The sequence below is a fragment of the Chlamydotis macqueenii genome, chromosome 2, assembly GCF_036417535.1.
Source record: "Chlamydotis macqueenii isolate bChlMac1 chromosome 2, bChlMac1.mat, whole genome shotgun sequence".
Taxonomy (NCBI): Eukaryota; Metazoa; Chordata; class Aves; order Otidiformes; family Otididae; genus Chlamydotis; species Chlamydotis macqueenii.
Window position 1 is genome coordinate 143,521,634 of NC_141557.1, and position 26,129 is coordinate 143,547,762.

General features: G+C 37.7%; 1 protein-coding gene across 2 annotated transcripts in view; it reads left to right on the top strand.

Moving 5' to 3' along the window:
* ZFPM2 (zinc finger protein, FOG family member 2) overlaps nt 1-26,129 on the top strand; it is a 320,460-nt gene that overhangs the window by 70,307 nt on the left and 224,024 nt on the right. For both annotated transcript variants that reach the window (XM_086741155.1, XM_086741156.1), the window contains one exon: nt 10,215-10,316. In XM_086741155.1, coding sequence (XP_086597281.1) covers nt 10,215-10,316 — 102 coding nt within the window. The remainder of the gene's footprint in view (nt 1-10,214; nt 10,317-26,129) is intronic.

Sequence of the window (26,129 nt, forward strand, 5' to 3'; positions counted from 1 at the left end):
TCTAAGTCAACAAGAGGAGAACTCAGAGAATATATGGGCTTGTGCATACTGAGTGTATACCTGCTGCTGTATTCTCATATTCTGCTTGGGCAGGAGGGGATGAGCTCAGAACCCCGTCCAAGTTTTCTGCTTGTATACAGTATTTTGCCACTAACCTGCCAGACCAGCTGAGGACTGTATTTTTTTAATGTTAAAACTTGTGACCTGATTGTGCAGCCAGGCTTGGGATTCAGGGAAACAGCTGCAGTGTGATTCTCCATATAAAAAAAAAAGCATATACAAAGCTAAGTTTTTCTGTGCGTTCATCTTTCCCTTCATACTTTGTGCGTAAAGCTATCATGCTGCCATCTGTAATACCAGCCAAACTCTTAACACCCTGAAAATGATTTCTGTGTGTCCCTTTTTCCTCTGGAGTATGACTTTATGTGTGTGTGCCTGTGTGCATCTGTGTAAATATTCTTTGCCTCTTTGCTGTTAGGCATGTAATGACTAACTATATGCTTGCTGTTTTCTGTTTCTGGATCAAAAAGTAGATTTATCCATTTTTTTCCTTCAATCTTTTTTTTTTAACCAGAAACCTTTTAATTAATGATGTTGCCTTCCTTTTCAGTAATGTATTTAATGACAAATTTCTACCACTTTTTCTATAGCAAGTGAAAGTAGGATCAGCGTAAGGCAGCTATACCATAATCACTTTGAGCTCAATAAGGAGATCTTTACAGGCAACTTTGTTCTTATTTCTTAACGGGATTAAGAAGCTCAGCTCTTTAAATTCTTGCATATAACACTGACATTTCCAGGGTGTGTTTGGACCAGGGAGTTCAAAGAGAAGGAATAAAAAAGAAAAGCCAATATGACTTTGTTTTTTACCTTGCTGGAGGAGCTGTTTGTGCAAATCGCCTATAAGCTTATTGACCTGAATCTTTGACTCCTTGTTTTCTCTGGATTTGGCTGGAGTGTAGACACTGATAGAGCACTGATAGAGGTGATTGCACAGCCCTCGGCTTTGCTTGGCACCAGACACCCCCACTCCCTCTGCCTGACATTATCTTTCCCCGGCAATACCTCTGTTCTCCTGGAGCTCATATTCCTTTAATTTTTTAAAAAATTATTTTAATTCATTACATTTTCTTTATGTAGACTTTCCAAGTAAATGAAGGACATATTAATTCTTTCTGGTAATCAGAGACAAGAGAGGGCATGTATGTGTGATGATGTGTTTTCATCTACTAGGATAACAAGAATCTATATAAGAACTCACAGTGCTACTGCTTCCAAAAACATGGTAGTAACCTCTTACTGACTTCAGTGCATGTTTGTGAGCCTGTGTTGAATTCTCATGTTCCCCAGAGTGAAGGTTCCCATACGTTTCTCTGTGTCCCATTCAGCTGAAACAATTGAATTCTGTGCATCTTCCATACTTTTTTGTCGGATGCTGAATATGGACAAAGAAAGGAAGGGGATTATCTGATAATAGCCTTTGAAGGGTACTAAGTCAGAGTTAGATTGGATCCTGGCAGGATGAAAGGAGACGTTTTTTTCCTGAACATCAGCATTTATGTTGTGCTTTACCTCTCAGGCTTTCTCATTTTTTTACTGCTCCGGGACCTCAGAGGACCACCTGTTTTCTTATGGGAAGAGAAAGCAGGTATCTGAAAAGGTTCCGGTGTTTTTTTTCACAGTTCACTTGAGAGCAGGGAAAGGCTTTCAAAATGAGAGGTATGAGATTGTCTATCCTATACTCTTTTCTACTTACTGCTAACCTGTATGTAGACCTCTCAGCCCATATTTTCAGTCCAACTGAAATCCATGTCAGTGTTAAAATCAGCTTCAATGTGATAAAAAATTGACCTAAGTTAGACAAACCCTTCTTTTAATCAAGAAATTAAATAATTGATTAGCAAGCAGAAAACTGTTTCTCAAAAAGAAACTAGCAAGCTGTGTTTCAAGAGGTAAATACATAGATAAATAGAAAACATTATTTTAACTGTATAGAATTATAGAGTGAGAGAAACACTTAAACAGCTTACTCAACTTTAAGCAGTTTATCAAAGCGACTCCAGCCTTTTCAGTCAGCACATTTTGGTTTTCTTAAGAACAATGTTTCCTCACAGCTATGAGGAAAGGGATTATTTGGTTACAACAAGTAGTGTAGTGTCCCCTTTCTAGAAAGTCACAAAACTTGAACTTGGATTGACTTAAATTTGAGCTCAAATTTGATAGAACATGAATTGCAAATTAAGAAGGGTAATCTTCTTTAAAACATGAAATGCACAAATGACAAATTTCACCACATGTTCTTAGTTCATGTGTACTATACATCTGTTGCTAATTTTAGTAATATGAAGGTTTAGTTTGGCTTTTTTTTTTTTGTCTAATTTGATATTCTTGACACAGAAATTCTGAATACTTTTGAAGAGAGACATTCTCTGAAAAATTGGTGGTCAAGCTGTGCCCAAAATGCAGCGTTGCTCACGGGCTGTGTGCTATGTAAGTCAGCATTGGGGATATTGGCAGTAATTTAACTCTCAAAGGATCAGAAAAAAAATAAATGAAGCAAATGCCACATTTATGACATCATTGGATAAATATTCATAAGACAAATGTTATTGCTGGATAGATTCTTGTGGATAAGAGAAAAAAAAGCATTTATTTATGACTGTAACATCTTTTTCTTGGGTTTGACTCATGGAAGTCTAGACTGGTTTTGAAACCGTATATAATACAGCATGTGTGTGTAAACATACCTCCAACAATAGGAAATTGGCTGCTTTTGATACTAAAGCACCTGGAGTGTTGATTACTTCAAATAAAAGCATCAAACTGTTTATAACAAGGTAAATTAAAATTTCTCTTTGTAAGAACAGATACATATTGCTACTCGCTATGTAGCAGTGTGTGGAATTCACTTGAAAATGGGATGAATATATGATAATAATTTCAGCTGCCCATTATAAAATTAGATTTTCTTGATTGGATGAAGAATTCTTTTAAGAGACGTATTTCTGCAGTGGGAAAGGAGTAGAATTGTTATTTCATTAAGTCAAAATATGAACTCGCAGAAGAGTCTTCAAACTTAGAGTTTGAAACTTGCTAGAGTGTCTCTGAAGTCATCTCTGTTCAGCTGCAGGGTGTTTTAGAGTCTCATGGATTGTCCATTTCCACTGAATCAACTTTTGAAAATTATACTAAGCAACAGTCTTTATTTGAGGTGTCTAAATATCTTTAAAAATGCTCTTCTGCTGCTTTTCTAATTAAGTGATTTGAGCTAGGTAAGTTTGAACTGCAAGCTGGTACTTGAATATGTCTAATAGAGTTCCTGTACTTGAACTTCTAATGGAGAAAGATTGAAAAGATGCCAGACTTGGTTTTTTTCCTTTAAATCTATAGATTTTTTTTTTTTTTTTGATAGCAGGTATATCTGAATGATACTCATTTGTAGTACTGGTGCCACAAGAACTTCTCTTTAAAAATTAGTATTAATACAGAACTCATTAATAGAAGGAAAATCTGGAATACAATTTGGAGAAAGCTTTCACTGTTCTGCTGGAAAGCATTCGAATGAGTGATCCTTGTCTTGAAAAGACTTAAAAGGAAACAGTGTAATAATGAGAACATACCAAATACTTCAAGAAGGAGGAAGGATGGACTCAGTCTAGATGAACTTGCTGTACAGCGGTGTCTTATCCCGGGAGAAGGAGTGCTCTATTGAAATGATTAGAAATAACGTACACTGTTTGGTAACATGATCACTGTGCTGAAATTTCATTGTGTCAAGATGTCATTTTGTTAAACAAAGTGATGATTTGAATATGAACCAAAATAGTTTCTGTATTTCTTCTGTTATTTTGGAGAGTGAACAGCTTGCACACATGTAGGTACTCACTGACACATGGATATTCATAGACCTTTCCTAAAAGTTAGAATAACACAGTGCATTTTTTCTGACATTTGCTGGATAAATAATTTTCAGAGTGCTTAAGGCAACTAGAAACATACAGGTGTTTCAAATGAGATTTATCCCAGAAGAAGTGATCGTTGTTAATCAGCATGACAGAAAACAATAATTGCTTGCAAAGAAGCAAAGTATTGAGATGATTAATATAATCTGAAATAAAATGCAGTGGATTAACATGTCCAAGTGCTAGTTTCTTTCAGGTACATTAGCAAATCAGTCATCTGAGGGCCAGATTTTGCTCAGACTGACTGTATTTGTAGAGTAGGCTGTCTCAGTTGACTTTGGTGAGCTTCACTGAAATTATTTCTGATATACGTCAGATGAAGTATAACAGAGTCTGGTAGTGACAGCACCAGATCTCTCTCTCTCTCTCTCTCTCTCTCTCTCTCTCTCTCTCTCCTTGCAAGGCTTGTAGAATAAACCCACTTTAAACCCATATCCATGACACTGTAGCCAGCGTAGCTGATTGCCTTGTCCTCACACTGGATGCCAAATATGGCAAAGTATGGAAACATCCCTCTGAATTTATTTAGTATCTTTATTCTCAGAATTATATTTTCATACCAAAAGCTTATTTAAAGATTTTTTTTTGCATTATTTACATGTATTTTGTACTTAGAATGTTTTATATCTGCTGAAAACTTGCATTGCCATTAAAGTTAGAAACTTCAACTTGTTAAATACATACATAGAATCCCTTAAAAAGTGGTAATCGCCAAGGACAGTTAAGTCCCATTAGATGTCATTAGTATTCTTAAGAGTATTCTTAATAGTGTGTGCTGCCAAAAAAAGTAAGTTACATTGAATGAATAAGTACGTTGCATTTGTATTTTAAGTTGCGTGTTGTTTGTTTCAAAGTTATGCGAGTGTTGCTTCTGAAGAGAGGTTCCTGGCAGCGATTCTCAGCTTGCAGCATGTTTCTTAGAATTTGAGAGCAAGATTATCAGTCTATGTAAGCTGTGTTACTGGTCATAGGCATTGTGATAAAGCAAATAACAAAGGACAATTTTTGAATGCTAATTTATAGTTTCCGAAGCTCTGGCATCTAGTTCATACATACAGTCTCAGAATCCTTCTTCAGCTGGATCTGTAATTACCGCCGCTGTAGGTTGTAGCAGGTAGAAGGAAAGGGCCCCTTCCCCCGTGTCCCCAGGAAAGCCTGCCTCTTTGTGACCAGTCGCACTGGCCTGTTAACGTACGTAAGGTTATGTTCCCTGCTGAATTACAGCCTACAGTGAGTGACTTCCCAAGTTTCTGCATTGCGTCTGTTTTCTCTTTTGGCAGTGCAGAATGCTACAGGCTTTGTAACAATTTATTTCTGAATTGATTTATTATAATTGAGAAGTGATGTTTCAATCTGAACAGCTGTATTAGGATGTTAACAATTTAAGTTTATATTTATGCTGCCAGGAAGAACGAGAACAAACTGAATTTCAAAGTTTTAATGTTCTCTCTCTGTTAGAAGCTGCTGTGTGCTGTTTGTGATTGGTACAGTCCTTCACCCAAAGCTATTTTGTCTGATGATAAAACCATGAGTGTATGAAGCTTGCACGCTTTCCATCTCTTTTATGACCTTATCTTTTGTGAGCGGCTTCTGTGAAGGTATCCTGAGTATAGGAAGCACCTGGCAAACATATATGATATCTGTGCTGTGATAAGCAGTTGTGAACAAGAAAGTAGATCTGTCAGTTCTGAACTGTTCATTGTTAGAAATACTTTGTTGATTTAGCTGATTGCAAAATACATTATAGAATGACTAAGAGCTGCTATAACATTCCTAGTCAAGAAAGTTCAATAGTTATATTGTACGAGACTTTCTGTAAGAGCCTAATATTGATGGGAACATGGATTAAAACAGCAGGGTTGAGAAGAACTGCTAACCCAAGTGCTTCTTTAAAATATCGCAACTACTTGTGGTACAAGCTGATTAAGTACAAATTGGGAAGTCTTTAATTTGTTAAAAAGATTAAAGTGAAATTACTTGTTAATATTCAAGTCTCTCTTTTCCTACTTGTCACTGTTGTCAGAGGTGTTAGAGTTCTCCCTCTCACAGTTCTGGTAAAACATCTTTTTTATAGTCTTCAGATTCTCTGACCAGCCGTACCACCTTGAATTACAGTGGCTTAGCGTGTTCACTTGCATCTATTGGATAAACACTAGGATGCTGAAAAACAGATTAGAAACCTTTGAACTCTTTTTGAAGAGCAACAGAAACAGTTAATGCTGGTAAGAAATAGTAATGTCAAGATGAAAATGCTATTCATATTACAGTATTGAAGTTGTTTGAATAAGACTTTCTCTTTTCTTTTAGTTAAGCAGTATTTTGTGTATTCAGCACTTTATCATAAAGCAGAGATTTGTTTCACCTAACTTTAGCTGGCTAAAGATAGTTTCCTAATCTAAGCTGTATGTTTCAGAGGATGATTCATTTCAACAATCTTAGACACCAAAAGAGATCTTGTATCTCGGGCATCCTCAAACAGAGTGAGTCACTGTGGAGGTTTCTTCTCTGTCTATAGGAGTTCCTACACCATTAGTCTGGACTAGCTTAACTTTCAGACATCTAGGAGGAGGTGAATTCTACCCAAAGTGTAGGTTTAGTGCCAAATATAGAGAAATAGCTGCAAGCTTAATTGACCCATGACTAAATGTACTATATGATATTATAGAATCTTGCTCATATGAGTCTTTTTTTTTTTCATGCAACAATGTTCTTTTGAAGGGCAGAATTCCCCTACTGATCTTAGTTGCCAGAAGGAAAAACTGAAACAGAAGCAGATTTTGCTTAATTTGCTAGCATTTATCATTGCTGGTACTTCTCTATCACTTTTTGGTGTTGATGTTAGAAAGTTATTTCTCCTTTAACTTAAATACAAAATGTAATTGAGCAGCAAAAAGAAAAAATCAGCATGAGAAAAAAACAAAATAATGGGATTAGAAAAGAATCAACAAGTTAGTAGCAAAGTGGGTGGGCTATATAAGGCATAAAGCACTGAGTTTGACTTGGAAGAGAGTAAAAATAATGTCTTGGATCCAATTAAATGTCTAAACCTGTAAACTGAAGAAAAATGTAATCAGTTTAAAAATAAATATTTAAAAACAGTCTCATTGAGACTGGAAAATAGTCAGTGAGTGAACAAAAAGAGTAAACAATGGAAAGAAAATAAATTCTATAAGGAAATAAACTCCTTTGTGCTAAACAAATGTTAGCTGCTAAAGTAGCATTAAGTAAGGGGAAAGAAAAGAAAAAAGCTTGAGATGTGTTTTGTTATCAGCTCTTGTGCTAAGCTTCCTTTTGGCTTCTTAAAGTTGCAGTGTCTCCAGCACCACATGGATTGACTTGGTTGTCTGTTTTCATCTGACCTTGAGGCCCAGCTGAGCCTAGGTAGACTTGCTTCACTGATGGATTTTGAAGTCCACAGGAATGCAGAATTGTTTGCTGGTTTCTCAAGCAGATTGCTTCAGGCTGGAGGGAGACCAGTATGGGGTAACGGGAGAAATCAGTGTTGTGATATTTCAAGTGTGTAATGCATGAGCTTGGTAGTTGGTGAATAGTAGAAGATATGAATGAAAATAATTAAAAATAACTTTTAGATGCAAACTAAAGTTTTCTTTGATGTAAATTCTGCGTATTTTGTTCTACTCTATTTGCACAGGACATGCATTAATTCATGAAAACTTGATTATGAAAAACACGTAACACCATACTTCATGAAACACTGAAAGAGCAAGTTAATGAAAAGTTAAGCCATCTGCTAACGTAAATTTTCAAATCTTTCCTCATCTCCCAAATACTTAATTGCTGTGTGCTGTAGGTTGTACACCTTAGCTGTAATTCTGTCCTTCTTTTGCCCTTCAGCCCAATCTTTTCACATAAGTTTCTCCTCCTCTTTCAATTCTAATAGTTTTGTTTGTTTGATGTTCTGGTTGGTTGCATTGATTGAAAGAATGCTCAAATTTGCATGTTAACGGCAGGTTTGCATATATTATAACCTGGAAAAACTTTTATATTTTGGAGCTAAAATTTTCCATGCTTGGGCTCTATTTAAAAGAATTCTTACCATTTCTAAATTTTGTTGTTGTTCTGCTTTAGTCCCTAGAGATCTATTGTTTGCGGTGGAAGAAAAATGTTATCTTTAGTATAAAAATTCCATGCAAAGAACGTTTTAGGAGCTTTCTATGGTGGTTATACAGTTTGAGCTAGAAACTCATAATCAGAATTGCCCTTGCTGTGAAATGCTTTCCAGCATTTTGGAAAAGAACTGGAGTTGATCTTGACAGGTTTGAACCTTGGAAAATTGTCCTTTGTGTCTCTCCAATAAAGAGCAATTTGTGGGAGCTGTAAGTAGCTATGAAGGTAAAAGTATGTGAAAGGTTCTTCAGTCCACCCTAAAAATCCAGGATTCTGTTTGGTTACTACAAAGTAACTAGACAAATGCTAATTCAAAATAGAGTGCTTGGTTAAAAACCAATTAATTGCAAAAACTGCTTATTAGAAACTTGATAGCTTTTTCAGCATGTGAGTATTTAGGACAGTCTTCTGAAAGGTAACTTCAGATTGGACTGTAGCACGTGAACTTCAGATGCCTGGATAACCAAGTTTGGTGTTTAACCAAAAAATTATCCTAGGTATTTGTGATGTCTCTTATCTTTTAAGTGCGTATGAGTACACTGGGACTATATTGTTAGTACGATGAATGCACCAAACTATATTTTTGTTACTGAAATCTGAAGTTAGTACAGTATTGTGTTTGTGTGAGAAGTAGTTTACCAGGCTCTTAGGATTTGGAAAGCTGTTTGTTTTATGAATGTGAGGAAGAATGTGTTATTACAAGATGTTACACATGCACATGAAGTTAATACTTTATAGTGTTTGTATATAATCATGTGCTTGAAAACTCTGGGTCACAATCTTATCTGGTATAAATATAGCTCCAGTGATAACGCATGGGGATCTGGCATAGTTTGTTGTAATCACATTTCTTTACCTATGTTGCTAATAAAAGCTTTCGTTATCATGACTGGGGAAAAAATGACAAGTTACTGTTTAATTGCTGTGCTTTTTCCTCCTTCTTGCTCTCCTATTGTTAAATCAACAAACAGTCTGGTTTTCAGATTCTAAAGTACACAGCATTTGTTTTTTAGTGCTGCCACTTTTGTGTTGGACACAGATTTTTTTTTTAAAGTTTACTTCAAGATTACTAAAAAAATGTAAATTGTAATTCAGTCCTATTTGACTGATGTAGTTAATTGTGTAGGTTTGGTTTTTCTTCCGTTCTTCATAGTGTCTTCCTATGCAAGAGATTCTTGGATTGATTAATAGTACAAAAAAAAAAATCTACAAATACAGTAACATACGGGCCTGGATAAGCCCTTAGAGATGTCATTTAACCCATTACTGTGGCCAGAGATTATTTTGTTTTAATACCTGAACCCCTTACCTTCAATGGAATTTTTCATAGCATTGTTTCAAAGTATTTTTGCATGAGCTTGCCTAGGGTCTTTGTTTAACTGAAATAACTGCACTTTCAACAAGGAGTTCTTAAAATGAAAATTAAATGGCCACGTCTAAAAATTTAACCTTATCATAACCTTGTAATGGATAGTTAGTGAAGGCAAACAGATGTTCTCAGTTACTTCTGGATGGTGAAAATTCAAAAATTCATCAGAAAAGTTGGGTTTTTTTGAGTAAAGCTTGATGGGGACTTGCTGCTAGATTATTATGTTTAAAGGTAAATTCCTTAAATGCTGAAATACCACAGAGCAGCTCTCCACTGGTTGCCTGAAAAGCCAGAGTGTTGAGTGGACCATATTTTTGTACTGAATGTCATTAATCTGCAGTACGTAAGAAACAGTTATGTGTCAATTCAAGAAGTCGCGTAACTGAAAGCATCTGTTCCTAAGGGGTAATAAGTTGATTTCTTGCTCTCATTTGTGCATATGAACATAATGACTTTTTGTGCATTGGTTTACAGAATTAGGTGCAAGTTGTGATTCTATTTTTTAAGCATATGGAGTAAACACTGATTTCCAAGATTTATCTCTCCACAGAACTGGAAGGATTGGATACTCATCGCTTGTTTGAATCACTGGGAACTCACAGATGTTTACATGTCTAATTCATTTTCTCTCTGTTTATAGATATGCATGTGTTTTCATTTACACATGTAAACAGTTGTTTGGATATTGTAGGAGCTTTGCCTAAAAGTCACTATTGAAATATGTCAATACTGTATTTCTTTGATTGTTTTTTCAGGCAATGAAGAAGGCATCCAGGAGGCAGCAGAATCTGATGGTGATACAAGGTCAGAGAAACCAGGGCAACTTGCTGTGGAGACTGAAGATTGGGATGGGCCAGGTAGGAAAAAACAACTGAAAGCCAAGAGAAATGTCTTAAACTAGATTCCAGTATGTTTAAATATTATTATTGTAGTACACGTGTTATGCTTTGCATTCATTTTTAATGGATTATTTCTTTAATGATCCTTTGAAGTCCAGGATATTGATGGATAAGTACTAAGATAAAGTTCTTGAGTAAAAAATGTTTTTGGCTGTTTTGTAAATTGTTCAACATAAAATACCTTACGTACCTGCTTGATATAATGGAAAATGTTGCTGCTTAGGATTTTAGAATTAATTCAGTAAATTCTCAGTTCCATGCTTGTATTAAGGTAGAAGCTTTTCTGCTCTGTTTTCTGAGGCCAGAAGACCAACCCAACACCTATGTCTCATTTCAAGCTTTGTGTCTACATGTAGCGGCATGTTGAGCTTAACAAATAGGTATGGTATCTACCAACATTTTCAAGGACTTTATTTACGTATTTTAGCCTGATAGAAATAATTTAGCACACTTGGTTACTGATTTCAGTTGGAAGAGTTAAACTGTTAGATTGCAGTCAATGAAGTGTTAGAACTTCACATTAAACCAGAAATTCATGGTAAGATTCTCTCTTATGCACAATGAAGATGGTGCAAGCATAACATTGGTAAGATACAGGATGTGATGGTAACATGAGAATACTTTCCAAGTATCTGTTTGATATAAATATGTAAATACTCTGTTGTACTATAAAAGTACCTAACACAAAGAGCTAAATTGTATTTCTCAATTAGAGAATTCTGCGCTTGAATTCAATGCAATGTTTTCAGGGTATAGACTCTGGAATGGGCCTTAGAAATCCATTCTATTGACTGTATTTTAATAGCGCTGTTGGAAAATGTGCGTCTGAAGCCAAACATACTCTCAGAATAGCTGTATCTCTTATGGAAGTTTTTTTATGAAAAGGATGAGCACATCAGAAAAGAGTTCCAGAAGCATTCCATCAATAATTTATAATGCAATAGTAATATTTCATTAGAAAAAAAATCCTATATTTCAATCACATTTCATCCTTGCTTGGTTTTGCAAATTAATGTATGCTCTTCATGAAGAGAACAAAACTAGTGGTAATTTTCTGAAACCAGTAGCTGGAAAATATAATGCAAACAAAAATGAAGACATAGTATATCTAATTATTATTATGTCATTTAAAATGTTTTTGATGATAATACACAAATAAGTTGGTATTCTACATAAAGCATTATAGTCTTATATGAAAACAAGGTTTAGTATTATAATGCACTTCAGTACATTTGAAATAATACAAAAGACCTATCTGGATGTTGCAGATTGGGCTTTTCCAGCTTCATAGTATACCTAAAGGCTGTCAGTGATTAACACGTGACTTGTTTTTAATTTTGTTATAAATAAACTCCATCTGAAATTGGTAAATTTTTTGTTGCTTTTTTTGGTTTTAGTGTATTTCAACATAGTTGAATATGCGTTTTATGAGCCGTTAGTGCTTTTTGTATGAACTAACTTATACAAAAGTTTCAGAGATGTCTTTTATGACATTGTGGAGGAAAAGGAGTATTTTCTGTTGGGAAAAAAATTTCAGTTAAACAGTAAGATGTGTGTATTTCTTGTAATATTTATTGATAGCTTTGACATGGGAGAAGATGGAAATCAAAGCTGAATATGGAAAAATTCCTTTTGACTTCAGAAAACTGATGACCACCAACATGAAATAAGCAGCTCTATTTTATTTAAATATTGGTTCTTTACAAGAGTATAGTATGTATGAAGAAAGGAATGAATACATACCACATGCCACACTCTCCGTCATGCATGCTTCCTGAAATGAATTTGGTTATTTAATGATATGGAAAAAGAAACAATCATCAACAGAAGATCATATTCAACCATGCAGTACAAAGATGACTTCTTTCAAATCTTTGAAAACAGACAAAGCTTGAAAGATTTTCCTTATTTAGGAACGTATTTTAGCACAGCATGAACAGAACCATTAAAAACTTTTCTTCAACAACTTTACCACCTCATAACAGAGCAGATGACCATACGTTTATTATCTGATCTGCCTCTGGTCTGGTTACTGAGATGGAGCTCTCTGAGAATCCAGCAATGACTCTATTCTGCATGATACAAGTTGCTGTCAAGTGATAATGTGAACTGTGACAACTCAAGGATTCATACCAATAGTAGAGCTGTTTTGTTATTTTAATTTCGTTTCCTTTTTTAGCAGTAAGGGAACATATTGTTATTTTCAGAGCCAATACTTGCCAGGGACGGAAGTTCTGTGAGTTATTCATTAACATCAACTTACTCACAGATGAGTCAAAATTAAGCTTCTGGCATTAATTAGAGTTTTATTTTGTTTGAAAATTTGCATTGTTAAATGGTTCGCATGCATTCCCAAGCCTTTGTAATTAGAATATTTTTATGAAGAAGAATCTAAAGTTAAATGTGCTGTAGCTTGAAGAGTTTTTACTGAAGCAATCTTTCACATCACAGTCTTGTGACCTTCGCTGACCAGCAAGAAATTGGAGATATAATGCCTACTCAGTATAGTCACTTTGAGTGTTACCTGAATGTTTTTTAAACTATCCTCAGCTTTCATTGGTTTTGTCCTAATTTTTAAAAAATTCTTTCTAAGGAGAAGACTACTCTGAATTAATGGAAACTGAGGTTGATAGACTGTATATGGACAGAGAGTAAAGGACCTGATCCTTTTTCCATTATAGCCAACAGCAAAAGTCCAAGGAAGAGAAAGAGTCTGCAAAGCAAGACTGGGCTTAAAGAAATTGTATATGAAAATAGTTATTTTTTTAAACATGGAAGCAGAGTAATTTTACAGCCTTAAATATCCTGTTTGATATCAGATGGATGTCTTGATACATGTAGATGTATATAGTTCTATAGCCTCTTTATTATTGCTAGGTTATCAGTGCATATGAGGCCAGTGATCAGTGTTTTAACACGTAATGAACAAAAGGTGGACCTCCTGTGTATCTTTTACGGACCATCCATCACACAATAGAACAGGATCATTCAGTTTTTTACTGGGTATCTGTCTATGTAAGAGAAAAAACCTCCTAAACTTGGGCAACTGTGAATGAAATACCCTAGAGGTTCTATGCTTCCATACCAGAACGTACTTAAAATGTCTGAAGATTTTAGATAACACATTTCTCAACTAAAATATTGTTGAACCCAATATAAGGAAATGATATATTATATGCCATCTTGAGAGATAAAGAAAAAATGTTTACAGAATTAGAAATTAGTGCTTATTTATCATCCAGTGCTCATGCCTGTATTGGTGAATACAGGTTCAGTCCACGGTACTTGTCATTTTAAGAGACAGCAAATATGAACTGTATTGATGTGGAGAAAAGATTTGAATGAAAAAGTATGAATCGTAACTTCAAAGTGTTTAAGAACATTTTTTTTAGTATTTTCCAAAAGCTATAATAAAGGAGAAGGTAGTATTGACTTTACATAGATGAGAATTAAAAAAAAATAAAAACCCAAGTTTAAAATGAATGGGAAAACAGTGGATGTAACTGGATGCTAGGAACTGTAATACCTGAATAAAAGGAAAAAGGAAAACTAACTAAAAATCTATCAATATCTTCATTAATAACAGTAAGATGGCATTTTAAATGTAATAAGGAAAAAATCATTAGAAGATTGGTATTGATCTCTTACAAGTCAGGACTATTTAATAGTTACAGGGGACAGGAAAAAGGGTAAATATTTAAATATTTCTACTCTGCTTCAAACATATTCTTACTGGAAAACCTGTTTGTCTGTAAGTGATAATTGTACTTCTCTTCCACCAACAACTGATCAGTATGTTAAACCTGCTAAATCCTAGCTAATTTAAACAGTCTGACAGTTTGAGTTTAACTTTTTAAGGAGCTAGATGACCCACTGCCCTAATCATCAGTCAAATTCTCAAAAAGTTTTAACATTATTCAGAAATTCCAGAATACTAGAGGAAACCACTATGTTCGAAAACAGTAAATCAACATTGATTGAGAGAGACAGACTCTCCTGTGAAGACAGACGGAGACAGTTGGGGCTGTTCAGCCTCTGGGGAGACTTTATAGCGGCCTTCCAGTACCTAAACGGGCTTATAGGAAAGATGGGGAGAAACTCTTTAGCAGGGCCTCTTCTGATAGGATAAGAGGTAATGGTTTTAAACTAAAAGAGGGTAGATTTAGACTAGATATAGGGAAGAATTTTTTTGCAATGAGGATGGTGAAACACTGGAACAGATTGCCCACAGAGGTGGTGAAGACCCATCCCGGGAAACATTCAAGGCCAGGTTGGACGGGGCTCTGATCAACCTGATCTGGTTGGAGATGTCCCTGCTTCTTGCAGGGGAGGTTGGACTAGATGACCTTTAAAGGTCCCTTCCAACTCTAACTGTTCTACAATTCTGTGATTCTATAATGACAGACTTGTCCATATGACAGTGGTCCCATTGGAAATAATTGGATAAGTGATGTAAGACCCTTGTATTAAAAGAGGATTAGTAAGAATGCAGATCTATATAGGTTTATAGAAAAAAATATATCTTGTAAAACCAATTTGCTATGTAATGGTGAGCTGAAGCATATTAGTTCTTTGCAATATGTTTACAATCCAAAGAAAATATTGAATAACTGATTGGTATTGCCATTACCAGATCTGGATAACTTGACATGTTAGCTGCAGCAAAATTTTAGTTTCAGTATAATCAAATATGAATTCATGTGCTTACGAGAATATAATAGAAGTTTTACTACGGAAAGCAATGTATCTGAGAAAGTCTTCTGATTTAGTGAAAAAGGGTTCAACCCAAAAGATGGAGTTGTGGCTGAAGGATATGTTTGATTTCTCAAATTATCTTGCTTGTTTGATTAGCAGTCTTGTTTGATGCTGAAACAGGGTTCTATCTCATGCATTCGCCTTTCAAGGATGATGTTAAAATTTGGAACAGGTTTAGGGAAGAGCCACTAGAATGTTGAAAGGACTGGTATGATGAAAAAGTCTAGATTCTTTTCCTATTTATTTTGTCAAAGAAAATATTAAAGACAACCTGATTGAAAACTACTTTAAAGTCAGAGTGAAAATCTGATAACAATGAATCATAGAATCATAGAATCACATGGTTGGATGGGACCTATAAGATCATCTAGTCCAACCGTCTTCCCACTACCATTGCTGCCACAGCTACTAAACCATATCTTGTAGCTTCTCATCAAGCCGCCTCTTGAACACTGCCAGGGACGGCGACTCCACCACCTCCCTGGGCAGGCCATTCCAGTGCCCGACCACTCTTTGGCAGAAAAAGTTTTTCCTCACGTCCAATCTAAACCTCCTCTGGTACAACTTGTGGCCATTTCCTCGGGTCCTGCTTGTTGCCTGGAAGAAGAGGCCAAACCCCTGCTCATCACAACCTGCCTTCAGGAAGCTACAGAGTGCAATGAGATCTCCCCTGAGCCTCCTCTTCTCCAGACTAAACAATCCCAACTCTCTCAGCCGCTCCTCATAAGACTTGTGCTCCAGACCCCTCACCAGCTTTGTTGCCCTTCTCTGGACACGTTCCAGGGCTTCAATGTCTTTCTTGTAGTGAGGGGCCCAAAACTGAACACAATACTCAAGGTGCAGCCTCACCAGTGCCGAATACAGGGGGATGATTACCTCCCTGCTCCTGCTGGCCACAGTATTTCTAATGTGGGCCAGGATGCCGTTGGTCCTCTTGGCCACCTGGGCACACTGTCGGCTCATGTTCAGCTGAGCATCAACCAACACCCCCAGGTCCCTTTCCTCTTCACAGTCCTCCAGCCACTCAGCTCCGAGCCTATAGCGCTGCATGGGGTTATTGTGGCCAAAATGCAGGACCCGACACTTGGCCTTGTTGAACCTCATCCCATTCAGCTTAGCCCAGCGATCCAGCCTATGCAGATCCCTCTGAAGGGCCTCCCTACCCTCAGGCAGATCAACACCGCCACCCAACTTGGTGTCATCTGCAAACTTACTGAGGGTACACTCAATCCCCTCGTCTAGGTCATCAATAAAGATATTGAACAAGATGGGCCCAAGTACCGACCCCTGGGGGACACCACTTGTAACAGGCTGCCAGCTGGACTTGACGCCATTAACTACTACCCACTGGGCACGGCTCCCTAGCCAGTTCTTTATCCAAAGAAGGGTATACCTACCCAGCCCAAGGGTAGCCAGTTTCCCTAGGAGAATACTGTGAGAGACCGTGTCAAAGGCCTTGCTGAAGTCCAGGTAGACCACATCAACAGCCTTTCCCTCATCCACCAGGCTGGTCACCCAGTCGTAAAAGGAAATGAGGTTGGTCAAGCACGACCTGCCTTTCGTGAACCCGTGCTGGCTGGGCCTGATCCCCTGGATGCCACTCATATGCCAAGTGATCTCACCCAAGATGATTTGCTCCATAACTTTCCCGGGTACTGAGGTCAGGCTGACAGGCCTGTAGTTCCCCGGATCCTTCTTATGGCCCTTCTTGTAGATGGGAGCCACATCAGCAAGCCTCCAATCCTCCGGGACCTCCCCAGATAACCAGGAGCGCTGGTAGATGGCCGAGAGCGGCTCGGCAATCACCCCCACCGACTCCCTTAGCACCCTAGGATGGAGCCCGTCTGGTCCCATGGACTTGTGGCAGTCCAGATGGAGGAGGAGCTCTCTAACTGTCTCCACCTGTACCACAGGGGGTGTATTCGGCCTGGCATCCCAGACTTCCAGATTAGGGCATAAAGTGCCCTGAGGATAACTGATCTGCCTATTAAAGGCAGAAGTAAAGAAGGCGTTGAGGACCTCAGCCTTCTCCTTATCCTCAGTGGTCACATTCCCCGCTGCATCAAGTAAAGGGTGTAAATTCTCCTTATTTTTTCTCTTACCACTGATATATTTGTAAAAGGATTTCTTGTTCTCTTTTACTGCAGTGGCCAATCTGAGTTCATGCTGAGCTTTTGCTTTCCTAACTTCCTCCCTGCATACCTTAGAAACTTCTTTGTAATCTCCCCAGGTAGCCTGTCCCTTCTTCCAGAGGACATAGACTCTCTTTTTCTTCCGGAGCCTCAACAACAGTTCCTGGTTCATCCACACCGGTCTTCTTCCCCTACGGCTCGCCTTACGGCATTCAGGAACAGCCTGTTCTTGTGCCTTTAAGATCTCCGTCTTGAGGAGCGTCCGGGCTTTACCCTTAAGGAGCGACTCCCAAGGGACCCTCGCAACAAGCGTCCTGAACAAGTCAAAGTCCGCCCTCTTGAAGTTCAGGATAGCCGTTCTGCTAGTGATCCTTCTGACATCTCCAAGAATAGAGAATTCTACAATTTCATGGTCGCTCTGCCCAAGACAGTGCCCAGCCTTCACGTCTCCCACCAGTCCTTCTCTGTTAGTAAAGAGTAGGTCAATCAGGGCACCACCCCTGGTAGGCTCTCGTACCAGCTGCATAAGGAAACTATCTTCCACACCCTCTAGGAACCTTTTGGACTGTTTCCTCTGCCCTGTATGATATTCCCAGCATATATCAGGGAAGTTGAAGTCTCCCACAAGAACGAGTGCTGGCGATTGCGCGACTTGCTCAAGCTGCTCATAGAACGCCTTGTCCTTCTCTTCGTCCTGATTAGGCGGTCTATAACAGACCCCCACCATGATGTCACCCCTACAGGCCTTTCCTCTGATCCTTATCCATAGACACTCAACTGTATCATTCCCAACCCCAAGCTCTTCAACGTCAAAATAGTCTTTAATATAAAGGGCCACACCACCACCCTTCCTTCCTCGTCTATCCCTTCTGAAGAGCTTGTAGCCTTCCATCACAGCACTCCAGTCGAGGGAGTGGTCCCACCACATTTCAGTAATAGCAACCAGGTCATAGTTATCCTGCCACACAATCGCTTCCAGCTCCTCCTGCTTGTTGCTCATGCTGCGTGCATTGGTGTACATGCACTTCAGCTGAGACAGCTGCCTCAGCCCCAGATCAAGCACTGTTCCCCTGGGCTCTTCCCTTGAGGGCCTTGTTTTGTCCCCTTCCCCCTTCGTAGCTAGTTTAAAGATCTGTCGATAAGCCCCGCCAGCTCCTGTACTAGGATTCGTTGCCCCCTGTAAGAAAGGTGGGTTCCACAAACAGAAGACAGGCCAGGGGCCAAGTAAACTGCCCCATGATCAAAGAACCCAAAGTTTCTCTCTTGACACCAGCCTCTAAGCCAATTATTCATTAATGGAACTTTCCAAGCCCGCTCCGTGCCGCTCGCTGACCCTGAAGGTATAGCACAGAAGATCACTTGAGCTCCTGCTCCTTGAACGAAACACCCTAAACCCCTGAAATCTCTTTTCATAGTTCGTAGGCTTCTCTGTGCAATTTCATCACTGCCCACTTGAACTATGAGGAGTGGAAAATAATCAGTGGGCCTAACCAGCTGTGGGAGTTTCCGGGTTATGTCTCTGACCCAGGCCCCAGGAAGGCAGCACACCTCCCTATGGGTAGGGTCAGACCGGCATATTAGGCCCTCTGTCCCTCTCAGAAGGGAGTCACCTACAACTATCACCCTTCTTTCTTTTTTGGAGGAGGCAGTCTTCAAGCGTGGATCCGACTGCCTCACCTTATGCTTGTGCTCTTTCTGGGCACCTCTTTCTGGAAGAAGTATCAGAAAAGTAAATGGACGTTGAAGCTCCACAATTTTAGACACAAAGAACAGATTTTAGTGCTTAAAAAGTTAATTATTGGAACATTTAATGAAGTATCACTTATCTATCATTAGAAATATTTACATTCAGGATGAGACACTTTCCTACAAAACATGATCGGTGGCAAACACTGGCCTTTTTTAATAGGTTAGATTCCACTGGGGCAGAAGTTAGACTGACTATAATTCCTTGTAACTAAAACTGAATGAACAAATTAATATACTTGATATTATTTGTATAAATATTATACTGTTTGGATGCACTTATAATGTGTAAGTACTAGCAGTCCTCATAAGCAAGTCCCAATTTTTATATCTCCAGTAATTGTGCATTCAGGCTGTGTTATGAATGATAACTTCTCTGTGCTCTTCTAAATTCTATGCTATTATTCTGTAGCAATGGAATAAAACATTACAGTAGAAGACATCCCATATCTATTCTGTGAGTAATATGCAAGGGAAAGTTCCTTTACTGTAGACAGATGGGACACAATTTTCTAGTTCTGACTAACGAAGCCAAACATATTTTCAAAACTCGCTCCACCATCCTATGTGCTCAGTTCTTTTGACTTTCTTCCCGCAAGAGGTTCAATAACCAGTGAGTGCTTCAGCCATCAGTAAGATAGAGAAATATTCTCTATGTCAGCAGTTGGGAACTGAATATAGGGCATTTACAAAGGTGAAAATAATACCACTCAGAAAATCTTGGTCCTAAGGAGGAACTGGATCTCTCTTGTCTTAATTCACATGGCAGTGTACTGTCAGCCAGATTGTCCTTATTCCCCATGTAAGCTCTTACTTTCATAGCCGTAAAGAAGCGCAGCTTTCTTGCAGAACATGCTGATTTTGTGAGTTGGATAGTCCTCAGAGTCAGTCTCAGAAGTTCTTTTGAATTGTATCTGAATTTTTCTTAGGAAGTGGGAGAATGTGATTTGTCCACATATTCAAAATGAAAAAAAAATGCAGTGGAAAATAATACCTAAAACTCCCATCATTTAATGATAATTTCTAATGTATTGTTTACATTTATCTCCACATAAACTGAAAGTTTCCCATGTGTAGAGTTCTGCCTTCGGTAAATCAACAGAACTTCTGCTATTGATAATAGTAAAGCAGGATGAAGTCACAATTCATGTTACATCTCAGAAGACTCACCGTAACTCATATGTATATCGGAGAACTGTTGAAAAAAGTACAAAGGATGGTAAAATATAGCACAATATAGTTTATTTGGATTAGTGTTATAGATCAGTGTTTTTCTTGAAATGTATCAGAAAGTTTAAGAAAAATAGTAAATAGAAAATTAAATAATACTTTAAAATAATGATATGTTGAGCTATGGTACTATTAATGTTTAATGAAAGATCAAGAGACACAGGCTTTCATGTGAATCCTGGTGTACTGCTTTAGCGACATGTGGATCAGAACAGCTCTAGTGAACACCTGGCATGCCGGGTTCACATTTTACCTGCTATAAAAAGTAGTTTGAAAAGCTTTTCTGGATAGATTTCCTGTAACTAGTCATAAGAATCACTGTAAATATATATTGATTGTTGGGTTTACTCTGTATTATTTAGTAATACTATAAACAGTTTTGGTTACAAAGCAAAACTGTATAATATAGATTGGAATGGTTGGTAGACCACTGCAAGATGGAAACAGACATTAACGATAGTCTTTTTTTTCCTCCTTTTGCTTTTTCTTTTTTTTTCTTTTTTTTTTTTTGCTTTCTTTCTTTTTAAACCAGTCCTAAGAAGGACTTGGAGATTACTGTCCTGATTTCGTTTCTTTTTTGATTGGGGAAATGTGGTAGATATAAGATCTTGGAAATGCTATTTGATGTAAATTAACAAAAATCCATGAAACATAGTTAACCATAGATATAGTCTGACAGTAAGAAGAATATTGTGAAGAAGCAGAGGAAATCATAGAACGACTGTGTGTTACTCTGACAGTGAATCGGTATTATCTCTGCTATCAGATAATGCAGTTATCATTAATTTTCACATTTGCATTTCAATCTTTGGAAGGAAATGACTCTTGCCGGATGAAGATAAGAGCTCTGTACCACTATAATGAACCATCATTTTATCCCGATGCTTTGTATCCGTATGAAAATGAGGCTGGGTGGTGGTGTGGTATGTAAGGAGGGGGTGGGGGGGTCATAGAAACATTATAACAAAGTGTCAAAAATCACTACAGACTTTTGGAGCCCTTTATGAAACAAGAGGCCGTCTAAATAAATCTTCTGTAGTGAAGTGGATATTGCATTAGCAGCAGAGAGCCAGGCTCCCATACTGGGGGTTGGGAGGGGACCTTGTGAGGATTTCTGTGGATCTTGATCTGTTTTCCAGCATGAGTTTGAAACCAGGAGGAGACCATGGGGGCACAGAATAGCAAAAGTAAGAGCATAATAGTCATCCAGTTAACCCTTGCATGGCAGATCTTGTTTTGACAGTTGGATACAATTAAGGTAGGTGAAGTAAATGCTAGTGGACCACTGTCTTCATGGTTTGGATTCTGATACTGGAGCCATTTCAAGAGGTTACCACACCTGTGTATTAAATGCAGGATTTCAAATAATTTTAAATCTTGTATGTAGAACTGATCCAAGTCTTCAAGGACTGTAGTGTTCCCAGTCCTTTTCCATACATAGCCCAGATTTGTGTTGATTACCTGAAACTTGATCTGCAGGACTCTGCAAGGCATCGTTCCATTTTAGGTCTGATTGTCTAAAAACATTTTTCTCGAAGTACCCTTACACTATATTCAACTTGTTTGACCTTTGAGGTGTAGTTAGTGCCTGTAATTTACAGACTTCATCCATACCTCATTGGGACTCACTGCTAAATGTCTGCTAAAAGTATTAACTCTTGAGGTTTGTCCCCTGCCCCAATTTTTGTAACAAAAGCTGAGATTCCTATGTCATAAAATGATTTTAAGAACTGATATTTAAATATATGATATTTCAAAAGTCATTCTTAGACCATTTATAGGAGCACCAGGATATCCATCTTGCCATGACCAGCTGGGACTGGTGAATTACAGCTTCCTCCTTCAGACCTTTCTCACAGCCTCACCTCTCTGCTCTTATGTGATGAGCGCATTTCTGTCTCATAATGGGAAGATGAAGAGCTAAGAACTCTAAGGAAAAATAGGCTACGTCTCTGTTGGTAAATTCAGTAGTGACAGAAGCTGAGTAGTCTGTACTTGTGAAGTGTTAAAATGGTCGCTGGCATGATTTTGGTTGAGGCCAGCTGACACTCTTCCCAAGTAGATCCCAAGATGCAGGAGTTAAAGCTTTGCAGGGAGCATTCTCCAAAGGTGGTTTGTGTGCAGTCAACTGTTTAAAGGCTAAGGAAGTCCCCCAGCACATAAATACGGCCATGTTTGGCCTCAGTGCCCAGAACCATTCTTTGACACACATAATTAACCTTCCTTTACCTTTAACAGACATACTTAGTACAGAAACTGGCTCTTCTTCAAGGCAATTGATCCTGTTGGCAGACTGCTCCCTGGTAGATGAGAGAGTGGCTGTGTGAACTCACATGGAAGTAGCAACCAAACATTTTCTGTCATCTTTCCCACATGCAAATTTAACTTTTGTGGGAAGCAGGCTGTTGCATGACCTACTGAGCTTGTGTAATAGATAAAATCAAATCATGGGGAGAATTTTCGCTTTATGGTCACACCTGACAAATGAAAATATCCACACCTGGACAAAATGAAATGATGCTCACTAGTCAGAAATGGTCGTCACTAAGGCTTTAAGAGAAAATCAAGATTTAATACAGTTCCCCTAAAATAATGTGAATAGGCAGTACTAAATTTTGAAAACTAAAGAGATATTTCCCATTTTGATGTCACTTGTTATGATGACTTCTGTAGCATCCCTTTCATGATTCAAGGTGCAAATACAGTAGGATTCTGTAAACTTGGAAATAAGCATTACCTCATTTGACTTGCAACTTAAAATATCAAAAAGCAGCAAGTTCATCACTGAATACTGGAGCCCTTGTCAAGCATTCCAACTGTTTTGTCAGTTGAGATGCCATTTCCTTATCATTGTTTCACACAATTAACATATATATGTGAATTTAAATGTAATTTCAAAATTAATTGCTATAGAAATGAACCTAGTTTAGAAGTAACATTTTTTTGGATGTACATTTCACATTTGGAGAACTTTAATTTTGTTTAAATAATTAGCCTTTTTGAATATTTTCAAGTGCGAAACTTCATTTTTGTGCTAGTCAAAATGCTTCAGAAAAGAGAAGCTATCTAAAACCTTCAAGTCTATCAGTGTTTAGTTTGTTGATGTTCATTTACTATTTCTGGGCTTTTATTTACCCATTTGTGAAATATTTACTTGATGTAGGAAGGCTTTTCATTTCTGATATGTTAGATGTTAATTGTTCTTTGGAAACCATCTTAATCTACAAGTGAGCAAGTTTCCAGACTAGGTAGACTTGAAATTGATCTGATGGCTTCCTAAATTCTTTTGTTCTTGTGTATGTCTAGCATGAGGCAAGAACATTGGCCTGACCCATAAAAGACATTGAACTCTGAATGAAAGGTGATACACATTAGAAATGTATTCTGTTTTGATTGACATTTATGTTTCAAGCACAAAAGACGTCTTGTTCTCTGAAAAAAGTTGATAGCTGGGAAAGGCATGTGCGAGGGACGAATGATCAGATTCACTAGGTACTTCGCTTTGGACATGATATGCTATATAGTGGATATTATGTAAAGTACAAATCCCTGTAGGTCACACAGTGAAGGACTCCTAGTCTGTGAAATTCTGCAGGGAATCAATGAACATCTGCATTACAATACATTGTTTCTTGTAGTTTCATGCACCAAGGGACCTGCAGAGGCTGGCAAAAAGCTTTGCGCTCTTCAGCTGTCTCCACTGCAGCTTGGTCATAAAGGCAATGTAACAGCCTGGTAATTGCAAAGGACTAGGAAACAATGTCTGGTTTTGGAAACAGATGGGGTGAGAATCAAAAGGGACATGTAATCGGTCCACAACTATTTTGTTCTTTGTTGCTTTTTTTCTCATTAATTCAGCTAAGATTATTGCATGCGGAATACTGCATAGCAACACTAGCTTGAACGATCCAGGGATGGATGTGTTAATATATTGAACACTGTACACAACATAGTGTTACTTACCACGCAGGGTGTAGTCTAGCAGTTGCTGCAAACACCTAGTGAGAGGTACCAGTGACTATTTCTTAAAGTGACAGGTTTCAGTTGGCTTCAGTGAAGCATCCTATATTCAGAATTTCATTAAAGAAAATACTTGGATTTTATTTATTTATATTTAAAGAAAATACTTGGATTTTCAAAATACATTTTTCCATTTGCTTTGAAAACTGCTTTATTTACTGTCTCTTAAGATGTCATACATAAAAGTTGGAATAATATAACTAAACCAGCAAGAACATTATCACCAGGAATCATTGTACCTCCATTCAAAAGAATCAGCTTTTACTGAGAGTAAAAAATTTAATATGACATGTAAGTAACAAACTGGATACTGGTATTTACCCCCCAAAAATTACACAGTTCAGAATGGTTCGGGGGTGGAAAAGGAAACTGGGCATTATGGTCATGGGACTACCATGGAATCCTCCATTCTGACCTTGACTTTCTCAGTATCTGTGTTTAGCTCAGTGAGACCAGCTTAACACACATTCGGGTTTAGGTTTTTAATTTTAGTTTTTTATTATCATGTTTTAGGGTGCTTTACCATCGCATGCTCAAAAGAAGGATATGGACTGAATAGTAGATCTTGTTTTCTCTCCTTGATGTAGGCTTCAAACAAAGGTGTCTGATCTTTTTAAAGTGCAATAATGGTCATTATACAGAAATGCTACAGTAAACTATTTTATGCCGTCGCTCAGCACTTATTCACTAACGTGATAAAAGTAAGAATGGCTGTTTTAATAGCATCAGACCTCATTTTTGTTTAGTTACAAAATTTTTAGTTGTTTAAACGTGTTTGAATGGAATCAGTGAGAAACCCCAGAACCAAGTATTCAGAAATGCCACCCAGAGTTAAAACTAGCAATATACCTATGCTGGTATTTGTGTAGGCAGAGGTAATAAGCATTTAAGCCTATGTTTGAGAAGCTGTAACTGCACAGTGGCCACTGTTCCTAGTTTTTCCTGCAGACAGCTGATTAACTTAGCCCTTCTAAAACAACTGTGTAAAGAACATCCGAGCTCCTGGTTTTTGACGATTTTTTTAGGGTTTTTTTTTCCCCTAAGATTTCAAAACTTTCCAAATATGCTTTTTAATGATCAGGGCTGATTCCAAAAAACTACTTTCAATCTATAGAATATTAAATCACACTTGTGGAGGAAATGCTTGTATATGCCTGTTTTGCCAGTGTGGGCAACCAGTCCAGTGCATCTGTTGCATATTTTATGGTATTTCAGGAAAAAATGAAATATATTGTCCCGTCACAGCTTACTCTTTCACTTTGCTCCCCTTTGCCTCCCACAAAGCTGTTAAGCAATGTATTCAAGCTGGAAAACTTGGAACAGCCATACTTTACTTCACGACATATTCTTGGGGATTACAGATAGAAAAACTTTCCAGAATGTTACATAATTTTGTCTTAAGTGAGTATTGCAGGATTGTGCAGTGGCATATTTTTTGTTATTAAAAAAAAAAATTGGCTGATACTTTTCAAAGATTGAGGATAAAGCTGTAAAAACTGTATTTTGCTTAGAGAAAACACTCAAGACGGGCTTGTTTGGGTCTGTGCTTCTCTGATTTTATGACAGTATAGTTGCGTTGATTTTAAAGATGCTTATCAGCATAAAGGGATGTTGATGGGTTATTGTGGCTAATTTAGAAAGACAGGACAATGTATACTGTGGACATACTGTTCCAGAGTGTTGCGTATATGCAGTTTGGGCTGAGTGGTTCTTAAAGGGGACTGAACTTCAAATTACATCATTCTGTGAAAAAAAACTTTCATGACACTATCTGAAGTTTGATACTTATACTGTGGTGCCAAAACCACTAATCAGTTCATAAATCTTTGGCTTGCATATATAAATAAATATTACTTCTCATTAAAAAAAAAGGAGACTCTCTGGATAG